General features: G+C 29.4%; 2 protein-coding genes across 2 annotated transcripts; both read right to left on the reverse strand.

The window, feature by feature from the left end:
• Nucleotides 1-6,768: 6,768 nt before the first annotated feature.
• LOC113857808 (histone-lysine N-methyltransferase family member SUVH9-like) lies at nucleotides 6,769-12,355 on the reverse strand. The gene is made up of 2 exons (XM_027490017.1): nucleotides 9,956-12,355; nucleotides 6,769-7,425 (listed from the first exon to the last, which is right to left on the reverse strand). The coding sequence occupies exon 1, from the start codon at nucleotides 12,076-12,078 to the stop codon at nucleotides 10,021-10,023; it is 2,058 nt and encodes a 685-aa protein (XP_027345818.1). The 5' UTR covers nucleotides 12,079-12,355; the 3' UTR covers nucleotides 6,769-7,425; nucleotides 9,956-10,020.
• A 9,010-nt stretch (nucleotides 12,356-21,365) lies between these two features.
• Nucleotides 21,366-21,972, reverse strand: LOC113858759 (defensin Ec-AMP-D2-like). Its single transcript, XM_027491507.1, has 2 exons — nucleotides 21,812-21,972; nucleotides 21,366-21,673 (listed from the first exon to the last, which is right to left on the reverse strand). Exons 1-2 carry the CDS (start codon nucleotides 21,873-21,875, stop codon nucleotides 21,501-21,503), a joined length of 237 nt encoding a protein of 78 aa, XP_027347308.1. The 5' UTR covers nucleotides 21,876-21,972; the 3' UTR covers nucleotides 21,366-21,500.
• Nucleotides 21,973-22,807: the final 835 nt, after the last annotated feature.

Genomic DNA, 22,807 nt, shown 5'->3' on the forward strand with positions numbered 1-22,807 from the left:
TTTTTTAGGCTATTTGAAAAAAAAGTTTTTTTTACAAGTTATTTATTAAAGTAATGAAAAAGAATTCTTTTGGGGTGATTTTTGTTATGTGAGCTGCAAATCTCCCCTACCTCATATGCAATACTTAAAAATAAAATAAAATAATATTTACACTTTATAAGTGTGACACCAATTTTAATAATTGGGATGTTATCACGTGATTGAACTTAATTAGTCTCACTCTCCGAGGGAGACTAGTATTGCCTCTTATATGAGTGTCACTGTATGGATGAGAGTAATTGAAAGTTGCCACATGACAACTCCTCTTTTATTATGTGAATAAATAAGTGCAGATTCACCCTTTTGTCTGCTACAAAACCCTATACAAGGAATGTTCACAAATCCATTTTTTTCATTGCAAACTCAATCTACGTAGAGAGTGTTATTAGTATTTATACTTGTATTCATGTTTGTATTTTTTTTAAAATATTTGATAGTTTATTTTAATTTGGTAAATATTTATTTTATTGTTATATGATTAAATTATCAAGTTTATTTTTTTAGGAAAAGAATGATAAAAATATTGTAAATAATAAGCTAAATTATAACATATTGATGGTTATAGTTTATTTCATATAAGTAATAAACATTTTATAAATTGTTATTTATGAAAAAATAATATTTTTTTGTATTTATTTATATATTTAAACTTTTGTCATTAATTTAAACAGTTATTCTTTTAATTAAAATTAACAATAATTTCTAAATTATAAATAATACAAGAATGTTATAATTCTTCAACACAATCTCAAGTCAAGAGCCCAAAATATATGTCCTCGCCTGAAAATCAAACAAACAACATTAGGTAAGTTGTTATTTCTTCCGATCACAAAGTAAAAGTAATACAAAAACATAAACAATAAATATCCCAAATTCCTTAGATCAAACAGAAACACTTATAAACAAATACACAAATGGAAGACAAATACCCAAAAAGTTTAAAACAAAGGAATGAAGAAGAGGAAAGGGAAGGCGAAGAACTTTTGCCATATGTGTGAAACTGCATTAGATTCCACCAACATGATAGTAGTCTCTTCCCCTTCCCCATATTTTTAAATTTCAAATTTTAAATGCACATGTATTATGTTCCTGCTAGGGAAACACTGGTCTTCAGGTCCTTGCTCCGAAACAATAACGTATCTCTGGTAGTCGCTGACGTAGGGAGAATACCTGTAAAAGGCACTCCGATGTTGAAGTCAAGATTCGGGTCTGCGTAATAAATGGTATTTAATAATGAAAGTTAACCTTTTACTTATACTTTTACCTTCTTTATATAGGCACTGTAATAGGCTAATGAGCCTGCTAAGTCAGTCTTGATCTTTGGCCCTTTGATTAAAATAAATAATATCTTGATTATTACTTTAATTGGTTTAATTACTTTTTAATCCTAACAAAAGGTATCTGGTCACTTAGGCCGAATAGGTACTCGATTTCCTTTTCCTACAAGTAGGACCGAGTTATTCCTTATCCAGTACACTAGCCCCCCAAGCCCGAAGAGGTACGAAGTAAGGGCTGTAAATATAAAGTATCATAAAACACAGAGATAAGGGGGAAGCCAGATTGTTGGAAGTGTAAGGATACCAAGGGGGTATTCGGCTTAAGATATGAAATCCTTAACCATCCAATCTTGAAGGAAAAATACCGAGCTGACGTACTTTAAAGGAGTACTCGGTTCTTCAGAAAATCATTATAGGAAATATTGAAGTAAAGGGTAAATAATAAGTAATAAAAAAGATTATTCTAGAATCTTCAGGGTTTTTAGGGTTTCCTTGATCTGTGTGCGCGAAACGAAACGGTGTTCAATCTTAACCATCCAATCTTGAAGAGATTTGTTGGTTTGGAAGAGAGGTGTCTCTTCATATGTCCGAGGGCCCAAGGCCCTATAAATACATGGTGGTCCAGGTCTTTTGTTCTCCACTTTGTCTCTAAACCGAGAAGTATATACTACTGCTCCAAACCGAAGGGTGTGCAAATTTTCTCTTTTCTTCCAAACCGACTACCTGTGAGGTACGTTTAGTTTTTTCTCTACCTTCCTTATTTTATCATGGCCGAATCCTTGGAATGGGAGGACTCGCTGTCGGACTCCTCTAGGCTGACTAGTGTCAATATTCAAAATGCCGAGAGAACCGAAGGGGGGTGAATTTTGCTTCAAGACCGAGTGGGGAAGAGGTAGAGATTTGCTATAGGGAATGCAATGACGAAGCCGAGTCGTCTGAATCCACTGATTCCGACTCTTCTAAACCACTACCGAGTATGAGCCCCTCTAGGGAAAGACCCGTATTTCCCCCCTGTACAATTCCTGGATACGAGTGGGTACACAGTGAAGTAGCCGCCTACTTCTCTCGTTTTAAAAGAAACAAGATTCTTCAATCTTTTGTTGACCATGTTGATATTGCATTATAGGAACCTTCCGATCCCCACCCTATATCCATTAAACCTTGTTGAGGAGACGAGACCGAAGACCTTGAATTTGTTTTTCTAGGAGGTGCTGGGATGGTTGACACCTTCTTTATGTATGATTATATGATTATATGGTTTAAAAAAAGATATGTTTAAATGAGTTTGTTGACCATTTACTTAATTTGATGAGTTGTGTTTTCTTTGTTTATGAATGATGTGAAGTATATGTTGTGTTAAGAATAAATGATTTGGATTAAGTCCAGAGGTATCCAACCTTCGACATAGTTGATTGATGTTTTTATAAGAAAAGTAGACGTGAATATAATAATAAAAAAAAAGATGAACATTGAGTTAGTATGCAAGTGATAAATCTATGTCATGATGAGAAATGAAAAAAGTGAAGTTATAATGAGAAATGAAAGGTGAAAAGAATCGTATGGATAGTTACAAAGATATACTTAGAAGTAAAAGATGGTGACGATTTTAAAAATTTGGAGGAAATGAGGATGGTAAATGTTTTTCTTTGATTGCGCATAATTCATGAAAGCATCACAAGCCTCATACCATTTCCTAACCTGAAGATCATGCTTTTGGTAAAAAAGATCATGTTGGCACATGTTGTATCTGTGTTACTACTTGACTAACCAGTGATTATCTATACATAAGGAATACCTCAAGGGATCCTAGGGATAATGAATGATTGTGATAAGGATCCAAGAATACTAAAAACATTATTAAAATGCAATTGTAATATTGATAAGTATTGTATGCATGTGAAATGACTGTTTATGTAATTATCATTTTTAATTGGTTGGTGTGTTTCTTATTTATGTGTGCTTTAGAATTATTGATTTGATCATGTTTGGTGGTGAGAAAGACACTCACTCTTGCTAAATATTTCAAGAAAGCAAGATGACCCCTCCCCAGAGACCTGTTAAACTATTGAAACAACTAGTAAATAGTAGGTTAAACTATGTATTTAGAGAATGACAACGTATCTGTTATTGTAAATTTATTGTAGATTATAACAGTGAATCAGGAGATTTTTTACTATAGAAATGACAATAAAGTATAATGTTCCCTTTGACTATCCTATAAATCATTTCAAGATTGACAAGTAGATTTATGATATCTTATGACGAAAGAAAGTATAATGATTTTCAAATATATAATAATGAAAATATTCAATGCATAATAAATGTTTTTGAAGAATAATCGTCAATGAAAATTCTTGAACTATATGTTGATAGTGATTTACTTCATAGTTTTGTAATAATTGTTCAAAGTAATTTAACTTATGCTATGGAAAAATATTGGAGTGCAAGTCAATAACTTATAGTTTTGTTTATTTATTTTATAATTACTTTATTATTTTATTTTACAATTTTAATTCTACTTTTTATTAACGGTTTAGGTGTTAGAGAGATTAATTCAACGAATGATGATGATTTCAATTATAATATGAATATTCTTGATGATAGGAAAAATGACACTAATATGAAAAGTAATTTTAATTCAATTATTCAATTACCAAATTCAACAAGTTAATTACGTATTAATTTTAATTTAATTAGTTCAAAATTTACAAACATTTAAATTATTACTCATATTATTAAAAAATATATAATTAAATTTAACTGAATATACGTCTCTATGAATTAATTTAGTTTAAACTTTATACTGCAAAATTTTTAGAAAAACTTAATTATTTTAGTAGTAACTCGACAATTGTTTATCGCTTTCATTGTTATTATTTTAGTTTGGTAAAGTGAATAAAATATATAAAAAAATTGGAGTGTGCTTTTTAAAATGAAAAGGATTGTTAGAAGATATACCCTCATTTTCAATCTTTGGTTGATTGCGTTTAGTAGTAGTCTGCTATGATCTTTTTTCCTTTTTTCTCACATTGTTTTGATGGATTTTCAGAGTGTGGAATGTACAAATATACACTAAACTCATAAAGTAGTTCCTGTCAGATATATTAGTCTCTTACTTTTTTTTAATTCTACTATTAATTCTTCATATTGCAGTCTATCTAAAATTAGGTCCTTAAATTTAATTGATGTGTAAAAAATATTACGTTTCTCTCACATGTCATATTAAGTGACATGTGTGATGTCATCTTAGGAACTAAATCGGTTTTTGTCATCACTATTGTTGTCATCTCTAATGTCCCTTTCCCTCTCCACCTTTGATGTTGCTAGCTACAAACTTGCCATCGCAACCTTTGCTAACATTAAAACTTAGGTCTACACCACTTAACGAGTCATCACAAACATCATAGTCTAGATCTACACATTCAAACTATGTCACGAAACTTATTATTGCTACTAGGGATTCTTCCCCATAAAGTTTGTCGCTGGAAATTGTTGGTTTGTTGGGGAATAAGGTACGGTTTCTTCTTTATTGCCGAATTTGATGTTGATGATGCAGTGAATGGTGGGTAGTACACAAGTGACACCAGTGGGATAGAGTGAAAGTGCGAGGGTAGAACCTCAAATGGAGTTGCTTCAAGCCGAAGAAGTGAGAGAGACAGAAGAAATATTCTTTACAATCGTAAAAGTGACAAGGAAAGTCACATGGCAAGCTTGGTGGCAATGGCGAAAGGGAACATTGTAAGTAGGAAAAAGAGGGAAAGAAACATTAGAGACAGCAGCAACGATGGTGATGAAAAATAATGAAATTAGTCTTTTGAGATTGTAACCATATCATTTTCCTCCCTAAAATGGCATTTCACATGTCATTTAATGTGAATTATCAACAATACTTAATATTTCTCACACGTCCGTCAAAAGAGTAACATGACAATTTAAGACTAATTAATAAGTTTATTGCACAATTATATATTTCAAGGGTTTGGATTCCTTAGCATTAGTAATACATATATATTTTGTTATTATAACTGAGAGTTGAAGTGTAACCCACCCAATTGAAAAATCGGGCATAGTGAAATCAACATTATTTAATAAATATTAAACAAATTTTACTTAATAACAAATAATTGTACAAATAATATATTGTAAATATTTCAATTATTCCAAAATTATTCTTTTATGGTGGTCGATGAGTTCATAGTACTTTTTTAAAACCGAGAACCTGAACTGTCATCACAATCTTTAATCACGTCAATTTAAAGTATACAACTTAAAATATTAGTAATTATTCTAATGCTTTTAGCCTTGCAATGCATAATGAATTGTACAATTTTGAACAAAAATTTATACAAGGAGAGATAGATATATGAGAAAAAATACAGATAAAAAATAATATTACCAAAATATTATATAAATTACGTAAGTCTTTTTTATTTCCTCACTAATGGTACCATAACTCATAATTGATCTATGATCTGTTGATTCATGTTTCTCTTGATACTTTCGGAAAGCAAAGTATCTTTAGACTTGTTTCCATGCTGAAACTAATGAGCGAGTATATAGGGACGTTCTGCAGATAAATCGTCATGCCTGGTGGTAACACTGTATTTATTGAAAGGAAACGATGAAACGCTGAAGAAATATGATAGAAGCTACTAGCCATTGCGCTGTGCACATTCAAATTTCGTATTCACAAAATTATATTAGGACAATAATTCCTCCAACCTTAGATTAGTACAAATTAAATATTGGAATGAATTGTCTCAACTCTTTATGATTTTTTATTAGATTTGTTAACGGATCAAAAAATTAGACGTAATTTTACTTTTTATATTATTAAATGCTTTTCTCATTTTAATTATATAAACATTAAAAACAAATTCAGTATACGACCTCAACGAGCTTAAAATAACTGCAGCAAACAAAAATTCTTGATGAGTGTAAATCAAGATATGTGGTCAAATTCATTCCATTCTGGGTTCAGCTTGAAACTTTTATATTAATTTTATTTGATTTAAGTTTAAAACCTATGTTTGGAACTCAATGTAGAAATGCAATTAAATTTATATGCAAATAATTAATTTCTATCCTTGCCAAACAAAAATTAAATAAAGGAATTAAATATTTATTTGTTGATAGGTCGGAAGAGATAAGTACAATACTTCAATTAATAAGGATAATAATTAAAACAAAACTAAATTAAATACACATCACTGTTTAAAGTACACAAATTTTACATATGCTCAGCTAAAATTTTAAGTACTTTAAAATCAAATAAATTATTGTTTTTACTTCATGTACAAATCCTTTCATTTATAAGCTAGATCAATTCTCAATCATTTAAATGCATAATTAATTACTTTTGTAAAGTTCAATTGTTGCAGTTGACTATGAAAGTTAATTTCAGTTAAGGCATCCTCGCTTATGTGACTAATAAGACTGAACAAAATATTCAAAACCACTAGCCGTCGAGTTTAAAGTTTGAACTCACTTCAAGCTAATAAACCCTAAGACATACATGAAGAAGGGATTCTCACATCATCTAAGTCAATACAACTGACAGGTCAGTGTTATACAAAATGCTAATATATCATAGCAAGATATCTACAGAAAATTTGGTTGGCTAATAACCTACTGACACATGAATCTGGATAGCATGAGGTCTGGATACCCATGCATCATGCATGTGCTACTAAACCCATTGAAATGCTGCATTCTATCCATCATTACCAACCACTAACATCATCCTGTACAATCTTTCCACTTACATTATATACAGTGACAAAAGAAAAACCCAAGCTATTTGCTTCAAAAAGGTGGTGATAAGCCTTGCAAATGCTTTGCCTAAGAGCAGCCAAACAAATGACATCAGAAATTAGAGAATAATAACAGAAGTGTTCAAGATTAAGCACACATGGAACTCCAATTCCTAATCTTCATCACCACACAGCAAATATAGCGCACATGCCAGTAGCCAACAAGAGCTAGACAGAGCCAGGATAGCAACTATTAAGTGATTTCGGACATCATCACAAAAAGTTCATATAGCAAGCACTTCCACGATTCCAAGAAATTTGGTGAGGTTGAAACCATCAGAAAATCACGGTTAAGTCTGCAAATGAACATGAAAACCATATAGTTAAGTACATATGACTATGCTCAGCGCTGCCAGATAAAATATCAAGAACATTGAATCAAAACAAAAGGGAAAATAGTGCAACAACTCATAAAACAAACAACCAACGGTTCTTTGCCTTAGCTTCAGTAACTCCAATGAGCACCAGACTCTAAAGCTGAGCCAAAGAGTACTAGTAATTGTACCTGTGCTAGAGCATGATTTTTCTAAAACCCATTTTTGCCCTCAAAACAATGTCATTTTGGGGCCGGTCGTAGGGGCAAAGTTTGAGATTTCCCTCTCCCTTTTTAAATATTAGAAAAATGTCCCTAATCTATCTATTTATAATATATAATTTCTAGTCGTGTATTAGTTTACATATAATTGTTTTCATGATGACAGATGACCTATTTGAAAAGTTTTAGAAAGATTTAGAAGGATAGGTTTAAGGCATTCCACAAAACAAAAGGAGGAACATCTTATCACTCAAGGACATAAATTAATTTCAGACAAGTTATACTTGATTTCCCAAGGGCATACGATTTCAAGATTATGAATACTTGTTTTAAGAAACATGAGAAACATCTTATCTCTCAAGGTAACAAATTAATTTCTTTTTGGTAAGGAACCAAGATAAAAGAATTTTTCAGGATTGCAAAGTAATTCAAGAGAGAGCCTTACTATGTAACATACGGTCTTTAGTCCTTGATGTTCATTTTATGATTTGTAAACAGAGAACTCAACAAGCTTATTCAAGAATCAAGTGGTGTCAACTCAAAGATAGACAATTGAATTTTGGGAAACACTATAAGAAGAAGGCAATAGCTAAATACAAAGTAGTGCTAACTTCATTTGAGATGAGCTATCTTTGAAGGTTAGAAGGGGTGCTAAGGCAATTTTGTGTGAATCTAGAGGTTTTGGGACAAAAGATAAGGAATCTTGATGGTGTAAAGAAAGTGAGCAAGAAAATATTAGAGACAAAAGAATGTGTTTTAAAACTTTACATGGGTGCAATAATGCAAAATTTTGGGTTATTTATCAAAATGCAAAAACGAGACAAGGAAAAAGTGTGCAAGTGAAACATGATCTAAGGCTTTTGAGACAGAAAGTTAGTGGGGTTGTGTAGTCCATATAGTCAATTTCACCTAGTGGGATAAGGTTTTGTTATTGTTATATGAAATTTTAGTTCTCTAAGAAAGAGATATTTAAATATATTGATCTTAAGATTTAATAATAGCATTAACACATTAGTCATCCCATCAACATTTTTTTCCATATCAACATTTTAAGAAAACACCTATCAGAAACAACCTTTACCTTATTTTTTCTTCCATCATTTTTGTTGTAGTTGTAGAGAGAAAAAAAAAATTCCTATGATGTTGATTTTCATTGTTTTCATTAGACCGGCTACTAAATTGTTATTGCAGGGGAGAAAAATAAACACTTGAGTACAATTAGTAAGCTTTTTTGACAACTAAAGTTAGAGGGAAGGAATAAATGATAAAAGTATGCCAAAAAGCACAGAGTGGATCTTTTTGCAATAAAACAAGCACAACATCTTTCCAATTGCAATTCTGATGAAGCTTTAGACAAGTGTGCATGAAGAACCCAACCACAAAAGAAAAATTTACTCTCGATCTCTATAAATTATTGCATTTTACCAAATTATCAATGTCCCTTTTATGATGAAACATAAGTTAAGTTGAACATCTCAGCAAGATGGAATACTGAAGAACATCTTGTGTAATCATTAGTTACTCATTAGAAAACACATGCCAAACATGGATTAAAGCACCCTCAAGCAAAATAGCATCTTAAATAATAACCACATCCACCTATCCATTATGCGGTTCCTGGCATCCATTATACATTATGTTGCTCTCAGCATCTACGACATCCTATATTACAGGAAATAACAGAAAATCCCAACTAAATCAATTCATATTTTCCACTTCAACTAAAAAGAACTTGATTGAGAAATTAGATTAGTTTTCCCAAATCAAATAAAATTAGACAACACAAATGTGAAAGCAAAGGATCAATCCCCCCATGTTGAGACCTGAACCCTTATTGAGCATAAATTGAACCCTGAAAGCTGCTTGCTATATGTTCAATCTAGCTTGCTACGCACTTGGGAGATTAGAAGAACCAGACATCAAACACATTACAGTACCCTTTGCAAATCAAACTACAAAAAAATACACGAAGACATAAAAGGAGAGAGCATGTACCAGAAACAAATTAGATCTACTACACCAAGTACAAACTACATTAACAGGCTCATATATCAGAGCAGCCATGATACCGATCTGTTTGCAAAACAGATTAACGTAAAATATTTTTCCATCATCCAAAGTACACCTGGACTTTGAACTGTCACAATAAGTTATGCCTATAACTAACTCATTATCATACGCTAAACAGAGTTTACATTGAAGACAGCACAGAGTATCAGACAAGAGTAAGACGCAATTAAAGGGAAGAAAATGGTGCAAACAAAAAGTTGAATGATAAAACTAGGCTTTACCTCACTTAACCATGCCCAAAACTTGGCTTCAACATATTAGAAGTGCATGAACCTTTTAACATCATTCAGTTACAAATAGCGAGCTTGCCTGTCGACTCATCAGCTACACCATAATCAAGGCTGAGCTCTCTCATCGGAGGGATGTTCTCCATTGCAAATAGCATAAGGTGAGGGAACGTCAAATTGTTGTGATCATACAAAACAAACTGAACCATGACATTTGGAGTGGAACTATGGCTGATATAGCACGCGACATTCCTCATAGTTGACACATCCAGATAAAAATCTAGGGGAGGTACTGATGGATATGATGGACGCACATAATCTGGGTATATCGGAGACAAATCCCCCCATTCTGCCCATCTTTCGGAGAACCGATTAGGATATATCAACGAGTCACCATACATTGTCAAGATTTGCGCTTGCGCCCGAGTCAAAACAACCCCCGTATACTCGCAGATAAAGGAACCAGCTTGAATAAGGTCCAAGGACCTAACTCCCCAACTCTTTAGCTGAGACCTAAACACTTCCAACTTATTTTTCAGCCCTCTCTGCGTAAGACGATTCCGACAATGCGGAGGACAACTGCAAAAAGGGCCACATTCAAAAATCAAAGGCTTCCCTCTCAGGAGAAACCCCTGCAGACTATAAGGAAAGTCGCCCCCATTTTTTATAGCACAGAAGCATCCGTCACCGCATCCATCTACACAATCACAGCCAGTAGCTTTCCCATACTGATGAAAAACAAACTGGGGAAAACTTATCGTTGCAAGATACTCAAAAGAAAGAGGGTCCTTGTTGTCATCAATGTCATTGAACAGCCGAACGGCAACACTCTCCTTCTCGTTGGACAAATCAGTACAAAGACAACTCAGAGGATCAAATTCCAAACCACTCCTAATATTCTTAGCGTCCCTCAAAACGGCACTGCCCATCTTAGACTGTCCGACTATCCTGTAAAGCTTATACTTATACACTCCAAAACCAGATCTCCCCACTTCAAACCAGCAATCAACAATCCTATACAATCCATCATACACATAAACCTTACCAGAAGCGGAGGCACTGCCCTCGTACTTCATCCCGCGTATAACTCGCACTTCAATGCCATAATGCATGCTCCTCTCTAATGCAAGATTTCCTGCCTCCAACCTCTGATCACTAATCTGCCTAGAGGAATTCTTGTCCTGCCCTCCATGACCAGTGTAATGTATAACCTCACCATCATCCTTATCATCCTCATAACCACCAGAAACAATGACACTAGTAGCTATGGGTTCCCCGTTAGAACTCATGCTCCCAGGAAGATAATCAATTCCAGCCTGTATCTGACCGTGCAACCCAACCACACACAGCTCTATCCTAAACAAAAACAAATCCCCAACCATAACCCCAGGTAACGCCCCAACGATCCTTTTATCACGATTCAGCCACAATCCACGTTCTTTCATTCGTGCCGCCGCTCTCAGGTCCCCGCGCAGCCGCCGCGGCCGCTTATCCTCGTCCGATTCCGCAGCCAACGTGGCAGCCTCAGCCATCGTAGCAGCCTCAGCCACCCTCTTCTCCTCTTCCAGGAACGTCCAAACGCGGATAGAGTCGTAGGTCAACCTCGTTCTCCTCATCACCTCACGGAAATGCATCAGCTCCTTCGCCGAGAGATCCGCCACCCTCACCAGCTCCTTCCGCCGGCCCTGCCTACTCCTCGCTACCGCCACCGTCCGTTCCCGCCGCTGCGGAGGAACCGGAACGATCGCTCGCGAGTTCGGATCCGAGACATTGATGGGCTGCGAATGTGAGCAGGAAACGCCGGTGTTTGCATATTCTGGGCCCGGATCGGGCTGTGAAACGGTGGGCGGGAACGGGTCCGGAGGAGCAGTTACCTTGGCTCCGGGCGAGGTCTTGGCAAAGGCGACGCGGAATAACTGGGAAACTCGGTTGAACTCGGAGCATAAGTGATGTTGGTGATCGGAGGAGTGCTGAGGAGTGGCGAATAATTCGTCCAAGGGTTCGGGCTTGGGAACCAAAAGGATTGGGAGTGAGGGTGCAGTGGTAGGAGGAGTGGGAGAGCCTATCCCTGGAGGTAGCGGTGGAGATGTTTGTGTGTGCGAGGAAGGAGAATCCATCCCCAATTAATGGAAACTTCACTTCTACTTATTTCTAGTGGATTCCCTTACATTCACTTCAAGACAGGGAGCCAGAGAGGGGAGACACAGTTAGAGACCCACGACATTGCGAGTTCCAGCGCATTTTCCGTTTCCCTTTAACATTATTTCTCATCAAAATACTCTCATTGTATCACCCATGACACACTCTCCTTCTCCGTGTCTTTCGCTCTTGCTTGCAAGACACCCAGGATTCCTTTGGTCAACCACTTTTTCCTTTTTGGTCAAACCCAACTATACTCTCTTTAAGAGCATTTATTAAAAGGTTTTTATGGAAGTTGAAATAACGGGGATTATTATTTTAAAGAATTATTTAGACAAGTTTTATGAAATTATTTTTATTTTATTTTTAAACATTCAATTAAAATTAAATTTCTTTTTATTATTTTAATAAATGTTACGATTTAATATGCAATTATATTTTCATATAAAAATTATTTAATAAACATTTAATTAAGCCATATTTATATAAATAAATTCTTAGAAAAAGTTTCGATGCTTTAGATTCATACTTAAAGAATATTTTAAAAGGTTGATATATTTATGATTAAAAGTAGAGTTTAATTAAGTATTTGATTCATTTAAAATATTATGTTTTGAATTAAGTTTTGATATTTCATTAGAATATAATATTTTACTCTTTTACATTTATTAAAAAATTGTCTTTTATCATCGTCTGAGTTTCATTACTTGATACAGGTCATTTGTCATTTTCATCACACGCTCCTAGTTGGACGAGCAACGATCAAGTGATAGAGTCCCCACCGCAAAACCATGCACCCTCACGGAAAGCACAAACCAAAATCCTAACTAACTGGGAATCGAAGAACAACGACAGGGAATGGCGAAAGAGATCGTAAGGAGCCCACAAGCTATTAAGTGGAAATTGACATGGCTTCTTGGAGTCAATTCTCAGCCATGATTTCCCTTTTATGCTCCAACGCCAACTTCATCAGAAGACGAGCGGTTACAGTTACCACAGTTAGTTATTTATACAGCTGTATTCTGTTCAGGTTAGTTAGGAGTTAGTTTCTTTTCTTCTTTTTAATGAGAATTGATCATTCTTTTTTGCAGAAACGGTGACAACAATCCAAGGTCGTAGATCTGATTCTGTTTTTAGATCCGCATCAGTTTTCAACTTCTCCACGTACCATCCTTCATGCTATTTCTCAACTAGAATTTTTGATCCTGTACTTTCCCTCCACCGTTGTGAATCTGAACGTCTCCCAAAAAAATCACAAACTCAACAAACCACCCTTCAAAACAATAACCCAAACCATTGCAACTCAGAGAATTTTTTTGCATGCTAAAAATAATTATCAGATACAAATACGTGAAAGTGATTAGTCAGAGTTCATCTATATAATTGATCACTTAATAAGATGCAATTGAAATAAAAAAAATTAAATTAAATTCAAAAAATATAATTTATGAAGAAATCAAATACTTAATTAAGCTTTAAAAGTAGAATAGCATATCTTAATCTCTTATAATAAATGATTTAATATTTTTATTATTTAAATAAAAAATAAATAGCAGATTAATCAAAACTCAAAGGGTTTGTTTGTTTTTTTATTTTAAAAATATATTTTCTTTTTAAAAATTTTAAAATAAAACTTATTTGTTAAGATGAGTTTTTAAAAATAATTTTTAAGATAATTTTTTATTTTTTATTTTTAAAGATAAGAATAGTTTTAAGATGCTTTGATTTTTTATAGCAGTTTTAAAAATTAAACTAACAAACAATTTTATTTTTTCTTAAAAAGTATTTTTTAAAAAAGTGAATTTTTTTCTTTAATAAAATAAAAATTAATATATTATTATAAGTAAATTATATTCTTCTCCCTTAAAAGATGTATATATTATAGTACTCTTTCTATTTTAAATCTTATATAACCTATTCTAACGAGTTGAGTATGTTTTTCATAAAATAACATGTATTATTATAGCAATTTTGAAGACTTGTCTCTACATCAAATAACGAAAACAAACTAAAAATAATCAACCATTTCCCCTAACAAACTAGTTCAAACGCGCGCACACTGCACCTTTAATCTAGTTTTCTTTTACGGACATAAAAGAATCACGTAGAGAGGGATCAAGGGAATTAGTGTTCAAGCTTTTCTCATGTTAAGGTTGTAACTTGTGAATCTGAATGAGAATGAATTTTTTGTGTGATTTTTGTTCCTTCTTCCTTTTCTTTCTTCTTTTAGTTATGGGTGAAAAACTTGGGTGCACAGGACCATTGCCAATGGCATACCTCTCAATTGAAATCGATATTCTAGGTGGTGACACCTCTAGCACACTTTACCTTTATTCTCTTATACATAAATATATCTAACTACTCCCTTATCTTATTTTATTTGTATTTTTGTATGATATTTAGAAATAATAATGTGGAATAATGGATTGGAAGCTGAAAAATATTGATCTTCAATAATTGTGAGACTATTACCCATTTGAAAAGAAGTCAACTAAGCTGATGAACTTTTGTTGTGTTGAGTGATGAATAATAATAATAATAATTAAATTTGACAATTAAACTGCATCTCACTCTTTATTGTTTGATATTACAATATTTTTTATCAGATGATTTACTTTTCATGAATACTTACATAGAAAGTCTAATTTGAATATGACATACTAGTTTATTTCTTTAAGTAAGAATTTTTTTCATTAAATTCATTTCTTTCTCTCATATTAATTTTGAAATTAAATTTAAACCACTTTGTTAATTGTGCTTAAGAAAATAAATGCATTTAAACACAATTTCTTATGCTACAATGTGAATTTAGATGAACAAGTATTCATGCAGCAATTAAAAATTGTGATATGTAGATTACTCTTATCATTTGCCTACTATAAAATTAGATATATAATTTTTTTTAAAATAAATGAATAAATAGTTTTTTTTTATACATTTTTGTCAATAAAAAAGAAAACTAAAAGTACACTTTTCAATCACAGATATTCTTATATTTTTATAAATGATTAAATTGATATTTTTCTTTTATTTTTAAAATTTAGATTCATGCAATAATTTATAATAGTAATGTATAAATTATTCTATCTTATACCCCATACATGTAAATTTTTCTTTCCTTTATCAATAAAAATTAAAATATAAAAAAATTAAAAAATATTTTCAAAGCATAAAAACATAAATATCAAATTTCATTAATAAAAGAAAATTTAAATTTATATGTAATGCTTCCTCTAAATATGTGCATACAAACAAAATAATATACCATATTTTAAACGTATGAACTTTTATGTGACAATTTATAGCAAATTTCTCCTTAATTTATAATTATATTTTATAAACAATCATTTTTTAAAATATTCTTATATCATTTTTTAAGTTTTAATATGAAATTAATAAAATTTGATTCACTAATTGATGTCGTTTTTTGTCAAAATATTATGCAATATTATTCAAGTCAATCTATATTGCATTCCAAGAAACAATATCACTAAATATTAATTAAATTAGAAAAAAAATTACTATAAATAATATCATATATTTGCTGAATTTAAATTAGTAAATCAAGTGTTTCTTAGTTCTAATGCAATTATCATTAATTGAAATTAATTCAAACTCATATAAAAAGTCAAAATAACTTTAAATGTGATTCTCAATCCTAATTTTAATTAATATGAAAAATCAAGTGTTATTATGAATAAAAGTTCTTGTTAATTATATATTAGGCGTGAATGAAATTTAAATATTATAAAATATGTATATTCAAATTTGATTAAGAAGAAATCTTAAACTTCAATTATTGAAATCGAATTGGAGAATTGATCCTTAAGAAAGCCTTCCATGTTTAGATCCTCAAACACAAAGAAATTAAACATAAAAGAACATGAAAAAGAAAAATACAAATGAAAATTAATTTTTAAATTTTTAAAATCCTATTTCAAAAAATAACCAAGATAATTCAAAGCATACTAAAGAAGAGAGAAATTAAGCTATCTATAGTAATCTTAATTAAGCAACTTCTAATTGATACAAATACAAAACATAATGGACTCTTAGGCCCAATAAAATCATAATATAATGATTTTTGCATGTAACTGTGGTAATTCAACTTGCCTCGATAATATATTTTTTAGCTTTGAATCCATTTTCTGTAAAATTGCCCATCAAATTAAAACTTTAAAAAACAGTTTTCTGACAAAAAAAATAAAAATAATCACCTCAAAATTTGACTTACAAGTCAAAATATATCAAAGATGCTAAAAGATTAAAATTAGAATGCCATGATAACTCATATTTAATTAAGATCTTATCAATAAATATAACTAATTCAAAATAATTAAACAATCATATTATATAATTAAGTTACATTATAACTTAATAAATTTATTTTATTTTCATGCATTACATTAACTAAATACTTAAATAAAGGTTCTAATTTTATTTTCTAAGTCCCAAATTTATTAAATATGTTCTAAATCACAAAAATTAATTTATCCATAATTCCTTAAAATTTTATAAAATTTATAATATTAGTCCCTATGTGTTATTTAATGGCCTATAATTCTAAAAACTTTCAATATTTCTAATCCAATTCATAAAACATTCTAACTTTATATTTTCTCACTCAAATTTATAGTTTCATAATTTCTTAGATTTCCATAATTTTTACAAATTGTTTCCTCTTCTAATTTTTTTACCTTTACTGATTAATCCCTATTCAAATTATTTAATTACTTATAATCCAAAAACTTTACATCGTTACACATAGACTTACGATGAACTACATGAATTTTCTTAAATTAATATAATTTAAACCCCTTAACTTTTCATTACTTACATATCCTAAATTTTATTTCAATTTTTAAAACCCTTTTTCATCCTTATTCTACTCTCTTAATCTTAATCTCATAATCAAATCATAATTAGAAACTCATTTAAAAATAATTTTATTTATTATTTTTAAAAAATCATATCTTTGAATCTTCTAATTTTTTAATGAAATTCTACTCATAAATACTTTATTCGACAGCATTTTGGAACTCTTTTCTAGCTTATGAAAGTACAATATTTATAATTATTTATTTTTTATCAATTCAAACACAAAATCATTAAATCTATATAAACTTTTACTAAGCTTTAACAAGGTAAAATGAAAATTTTAATTTCCATTGTTTTAAGTTATTTTTTAACATTTCAGAAATATATAAAATCATTCTATATAAAATTTAAATTATCACTTCGTACGCACTTAACAAGAATTAATCAAAATAAAGTTAAATAACATAAAACACATAAACAAACATCAATAATTAAGAAAATCTTTAAAAAATAAGATTTTAAAAGAATACACTAGATTGCAAAACAATATTATAAGTAAAGAAGAAGAGATGTTAATGCTTGAAATTTTTTTTGATAAAATTTAAAATAATCGTAAAAAACAATACATGAGCATATAAAAAATCAAAAAGAAAGAAAGTTTAATAAAAAAAAGAAAGAGCCACCTAATAATAGGCTCTTTTTTTTTTTTTTATCTAAATAATATATTTTTAAAAATTATTTATCTGATTAGTATATATATATATATATATTCATCTTAGACCAGTTTTTTTTGCCATGTGTAACACATAACATGCATATAACAAGTATATCTAGTTTTGAGAGGAGAATGTTATCTTCGTTCACAAGACTAGTATCTCCATATCAAAAACAATACTACGTGAGATGTGTCATCTCACATGTCATGAATTCAAAAAATAAGATTATGAATTGTAAGATTTTAATTTTAATTTTAATTTTAATTGTAGTATTAGTTATTAGTAAAAAAAAATAAGTTGTGATAAGTTTAAATGACATATTTTCTATAAAAATATAAATTAAATTTATAATTAATTGAGTTATAAAATAAAAAATTTTAAAAATAAGATTATAAATTTTAAAATTAAATTTAGAAATAATAAAAATTTAATTTTAATTATAATATTAAGTTTTAGTAAAAAAAAAAAATCTAGTTGTAAAAAGTTTGGTTGACATAGCATGCATAAAATTAAAAATTAAATTTATATTATTTGACTATAATCTTAAATATTTTTAAAATTCATAATTTTAAATATTTTCAAAATTTATAATATTAAAATTTTAAATATATTTTAAATTTATAATATTATATATTTTAAAATTCATGTTACATGTTACATCTAACATACTCCCACTAACATAGTCTTACTGTGTTAGTTGCACTTAAAAAATAAAGACATTAATCCAGTCCAAAGGTGATACTTGTCGCATATAATTTTAGTAACAAGTATCATTCTAAAATATACAACGATTTAAAAAATAAAAAAGTATTGCCAATAAATATGTGATACACTTTGTGATCAGTCTCATATAAGAATATATATAATAAAAGAAATAATTTTTAAAAATATATTAATTATATAAAAAAAAAGCCTCATAATAATAAAGATAAGAAGTAGAAAAGGAGTTAAGCTTGGTTAAAGAGAAAAAGATAAACATGATATCTTGTTTTACCCTGGTTCAAGGTATTTTTTATCATTTTTTTTCTTTCCTCCCAAGTTTCTCATGCCAAAGCGGTCATATCTTGGATAACAATATTTCCTAATTTTCTCACAGTTATCTAGAAAATAAAAATATCTAAGTAGATCTACAAATTTTGATAATATTTTTTGTAATTTTGAGTTAAATTTAACTTTTTTTATCCGTCCTTTAAACTGCAGCGAGTCTTTAGAGGTCTAAAATATAATTTTCTATGCTTAAGAAGGTTTACGAGTCGTACATTGTTGTAGGCCCAACAAAAATAATCTAAATTGAGCTTATATTATCTTCTAAAATTTACTACCAATTCAAATTTTTATATGAATTAGAAAAAGAAGCAGAAAAATTAGAAAACTTGTGAACCAGAAGTCTAACCAATTGAGTGGTTATAAACTTTAGTTGTCTTATTTAAAATTAATTATTAAAATAATATTTTTTTTTCGTTTAGAATTTGTGTCATGTCAATTATAGTTTACATGTTACCGGTGTAAACTTTTATTTTAATTTTTTTCGCATGTCATTCTAGTAAATTTTTCTCTCTCCATCGTTTCATGTTAGACAAGTTTAATCATTGTCGATGTAAATTATTAAGCTGTGAACTCTAAACACATTATCCCAAGTTAGAATATCTGGATCGAGCAAAATTTTGATTTCAGAAACATTGCAACAATTCTAAAATGGGCATAGCTTTTCACTTTTTATTCTTAATTAGAATTTTAAAAAAATTTAAATGTAGAAAAATAAATAAGCAAATTTATTTTACACTTGTAACATGAGAAAAAAATTTAAAAAACGAAATTAGTTTTAAAATAATATTATTTTAATAAATAATTTTTTAAAATATTTAAAAATAAGAAAGCCACTTTAAATACAAAGACAAATAAAATGTAATGCCAACTAGTTACTAGTACATATATTATACATGTATTTTATTTTAAAATAAATATATAAACTAAAATCATTTAAATTATTAAATTTTTAAAAAATCATCACATATATAAATAGTATTATTAAGTATAAAAATATAATAATTTTAAATATAGTTTGTTTTAAAATATTATAAATTTTATAAAACAAAAATATTTATAAAAACCTTAAAAGTTTATATAAAGTAATAATTTTTTTAATAAATATAAAGGTAGAGATTTACAAAAATAAAAAAGAATATTAAATAATAAAAAAGTTAAATAATAATTTTTATTTTTAAGTTTTATATTTAAATTGATAAAAAATAATAAAAAGTAAAAATATTCCAGGAGAGAATCTAATTAACACTTTATTTTTAGATAATTTTATTATTAAAAAAGCATGTAACAAAATATAAAAGAGAGTAATTTTATTACATATTCACTTTTCAAGGAATATTTTCATCTATAATAAAGAATAAATTATGTACAAAATTACATCAGTTAAATAAATTTGCTTCATTTGTGAATTAATCAAAGATTGTGCTAAAAGTTAAAAAATATTTAAAAATAAAAAATAATATCATTTAAAAGTTTAATATTTTAATTTTCGTATGTACGAGTCTCTAAACAGCAAAGTTAAAGGCAAGGTGGCAGACACGGATGTGATAGGATGACGTCATGTGAGACAAAGTTATAGTAAAAGCGGGTTCGGTAGATTAGTTCGAAACGTGGCAAATCGTAAATCATGAAATTATCTTTCCTAGCTTTGTTCTTTGTGCCTACTTCAGCCCCTCCCAAAAATTAGAGTTCATACCACTGTTTTTAAATATTTTAATTTTTTTTGGAAGGAATTGAATTTCAAGATTTTTATTTTTTAGTTTCATGAAAATAAATAAATATTTTAAGAGTAAATTTAATAAAAATAAAATTTTATCTTTTACAATTAGAATTTTCCATTTAATTAAATTAAAATACATTGTTCTATTCTTTTCTTTTTATCTAAATAAAATATTAAATAATTCTACAATCGTTAATATTACAAAAAACAAATTAAAAAATTCATTATGACATTTTTATTTCTTCTTCTTATATATCTTACAATAGTTTATTTTTAACCAATTTTTTAATTTAATTAAAATTTAAATATATTGACAACTATTAATGATTAATGAATAAGGTATAGAAAAGTTAAACTATAGACATCTACTTAAAAACTCTAGTCTAATTGTAAGAAATTGTAAAATACACAATTTCTTTAATATTAAAAATTATATTACGGAATCATATTTTGTAAAATGAAAAAATAAAAAATAAGTATGATGATACTGTTTTAAATTTTTTAAAATAAAATTTTTTAAAAAACGAAATATAAACTATTTTTTCTTTTCTTTATAATTTAATTTTTTTTTATTTCCCACAATTTACACTGCCAAGACTAGTGTCATGTTCTCAGCTCTCAAAGCAGCAAGTATTCATTACTTCACCAGCTCTCTGGTAATAATAAAAAAAGATAATTTTTTAAAATAAAGTAAATCTAATAATAAGAGTGACTAACTTTTCAGGATGACTTTTACTTCACAGATAAAAATAGGTATCATTTCCTTCTATTAATTTTTTTAGAAAAACAAGAGGAGAGAATATGAAAAATTATGACAGAAATAAAATTTACTAGAAAAAAGAAAACTATAAGAACCCATATTACTTTTTTTTATTTTTCATATAAGCAAAACACAGGTTACATGGTTAATTAAAAAAAAACAGAGATTTCATCATTCCCTCACTTTCACTCATTTCATAGGATCTAATTACATGAAACAAGAGACATGCAAAGAAACCCATGGCAGAATGGGTAAACTTATTCTCAAACATAAGGCTTACGATATGAGTAGAAAGATGATAGATCTATCATCTTCTATTCCAAAAAGCACTGTCAGTTTATTTTAACAATGTTTGGTGCAGAAGCATCTGCGGCGGAACCCACGACAATGTCCTCCACTGAAATGTTCGGTTCGACAAACAGATCCACAGTTAGTGTCACTCAAACATGCTCCCTTGAAGCGGTGGCTTTGAGACTCACAGGTTCTTGCTTCTGCCACCATTGCTGGTCCCATCTCTGCCAAAGCAACACAAAAGAAGTTGATATATCACACTTAGACCTAGTTTTGACACACTTTCAACAAAAACTTCTATAACCATAAAATAAAATAATACAAGTTTTATAATAAATTAAACTCCACATATATATATTTACCAGTGGCCACCAGAAGCAGAAGCAAGAGAAAAATGGTTGAGACGAAAGGCACAGAGCGAGCCATGTATGAGAGTAACAAAGTTTCAAGAAAGGGTGAACAAGCAGGGGATGGAAGCAAGACGCAAATAGAAGCCAGTTTGTCTTAAATAGGGCGATAAAAGTAGTAAAGGTGACAATGATTAAACGAAGTAAAACAATTTTACTTTGCATTTAGGAACAATTTTGTTTAAGAAATAATGAAAAGTATATTAAAAAGATGAGGATATCAATTTTTTACTATGTTCATGTCGTGATGCTCTAAAGCTCTAGACATAAAGGAATGATCGAGAAAAAAGAAAGGTAAACCAATGGACGCAATGAATGAATTATTGACAAGTGCTGGCAATGGCAGGGCCTTTACTGCTTTTGAGTGGAAACACGCTGTCGGTCTTGAGCTTTTGTGGGTCCACTTTGCTTTTCCACGTTATTTTTAACAATTATAGAGCCATCAGCACACACACGTACTCGCATTTTCCATCTTTCTGGCCATATCACATGGGCTGCCAGGGTTTTAAAGTGGGTCCCCTGTGTTGTACCAATTTTTGGAAGTTTATCTTGCTGTTATTTTTTTTTATTTTTAAATGTTTGTTATAATATCTATAAATTTTATAAAATATTTTATATTTTTTAAAATTAATTATAATATTTTAAATTAACAATATTTGTTTTTTAATATTTTATTATTTATTTATATATTTAATATAAAATATAGAAAAAATTATCTATTTTTTAAATTTAACATGAGTATTGTTTAAGTTCTTGCTTATCTCAATAAAAAACTTTTATTATTATTATTTTAAGATTCATATATTTTATCTTAAGTGAGATATTTTTGTTTTATTTTAAATTTTATATAATAAAAAATATTGAGTATTCATATTCTTTTATTACGCATATTTGTGCATTATATTAAAATTTAATTAATCTAACAAAGTTGAATAATATTTTTATTTACTT

This window comes from Abrus precatorius, unplaced genomic scaffold, assembly GCF_003935025.1.
Source record: "Abrus precatorius isolate BTA unplaced genomic scaffold, Abrus_2018 Scaffold2, whole genome shotgun sequence".
In the NCBI taxonomy this organism is placed as follows: Eukaryota; Viridiplantae; Streptophyta; class Magnoliopsida; order Fabales; family Fabaceae; genus Abrus; species Abrus precatorius.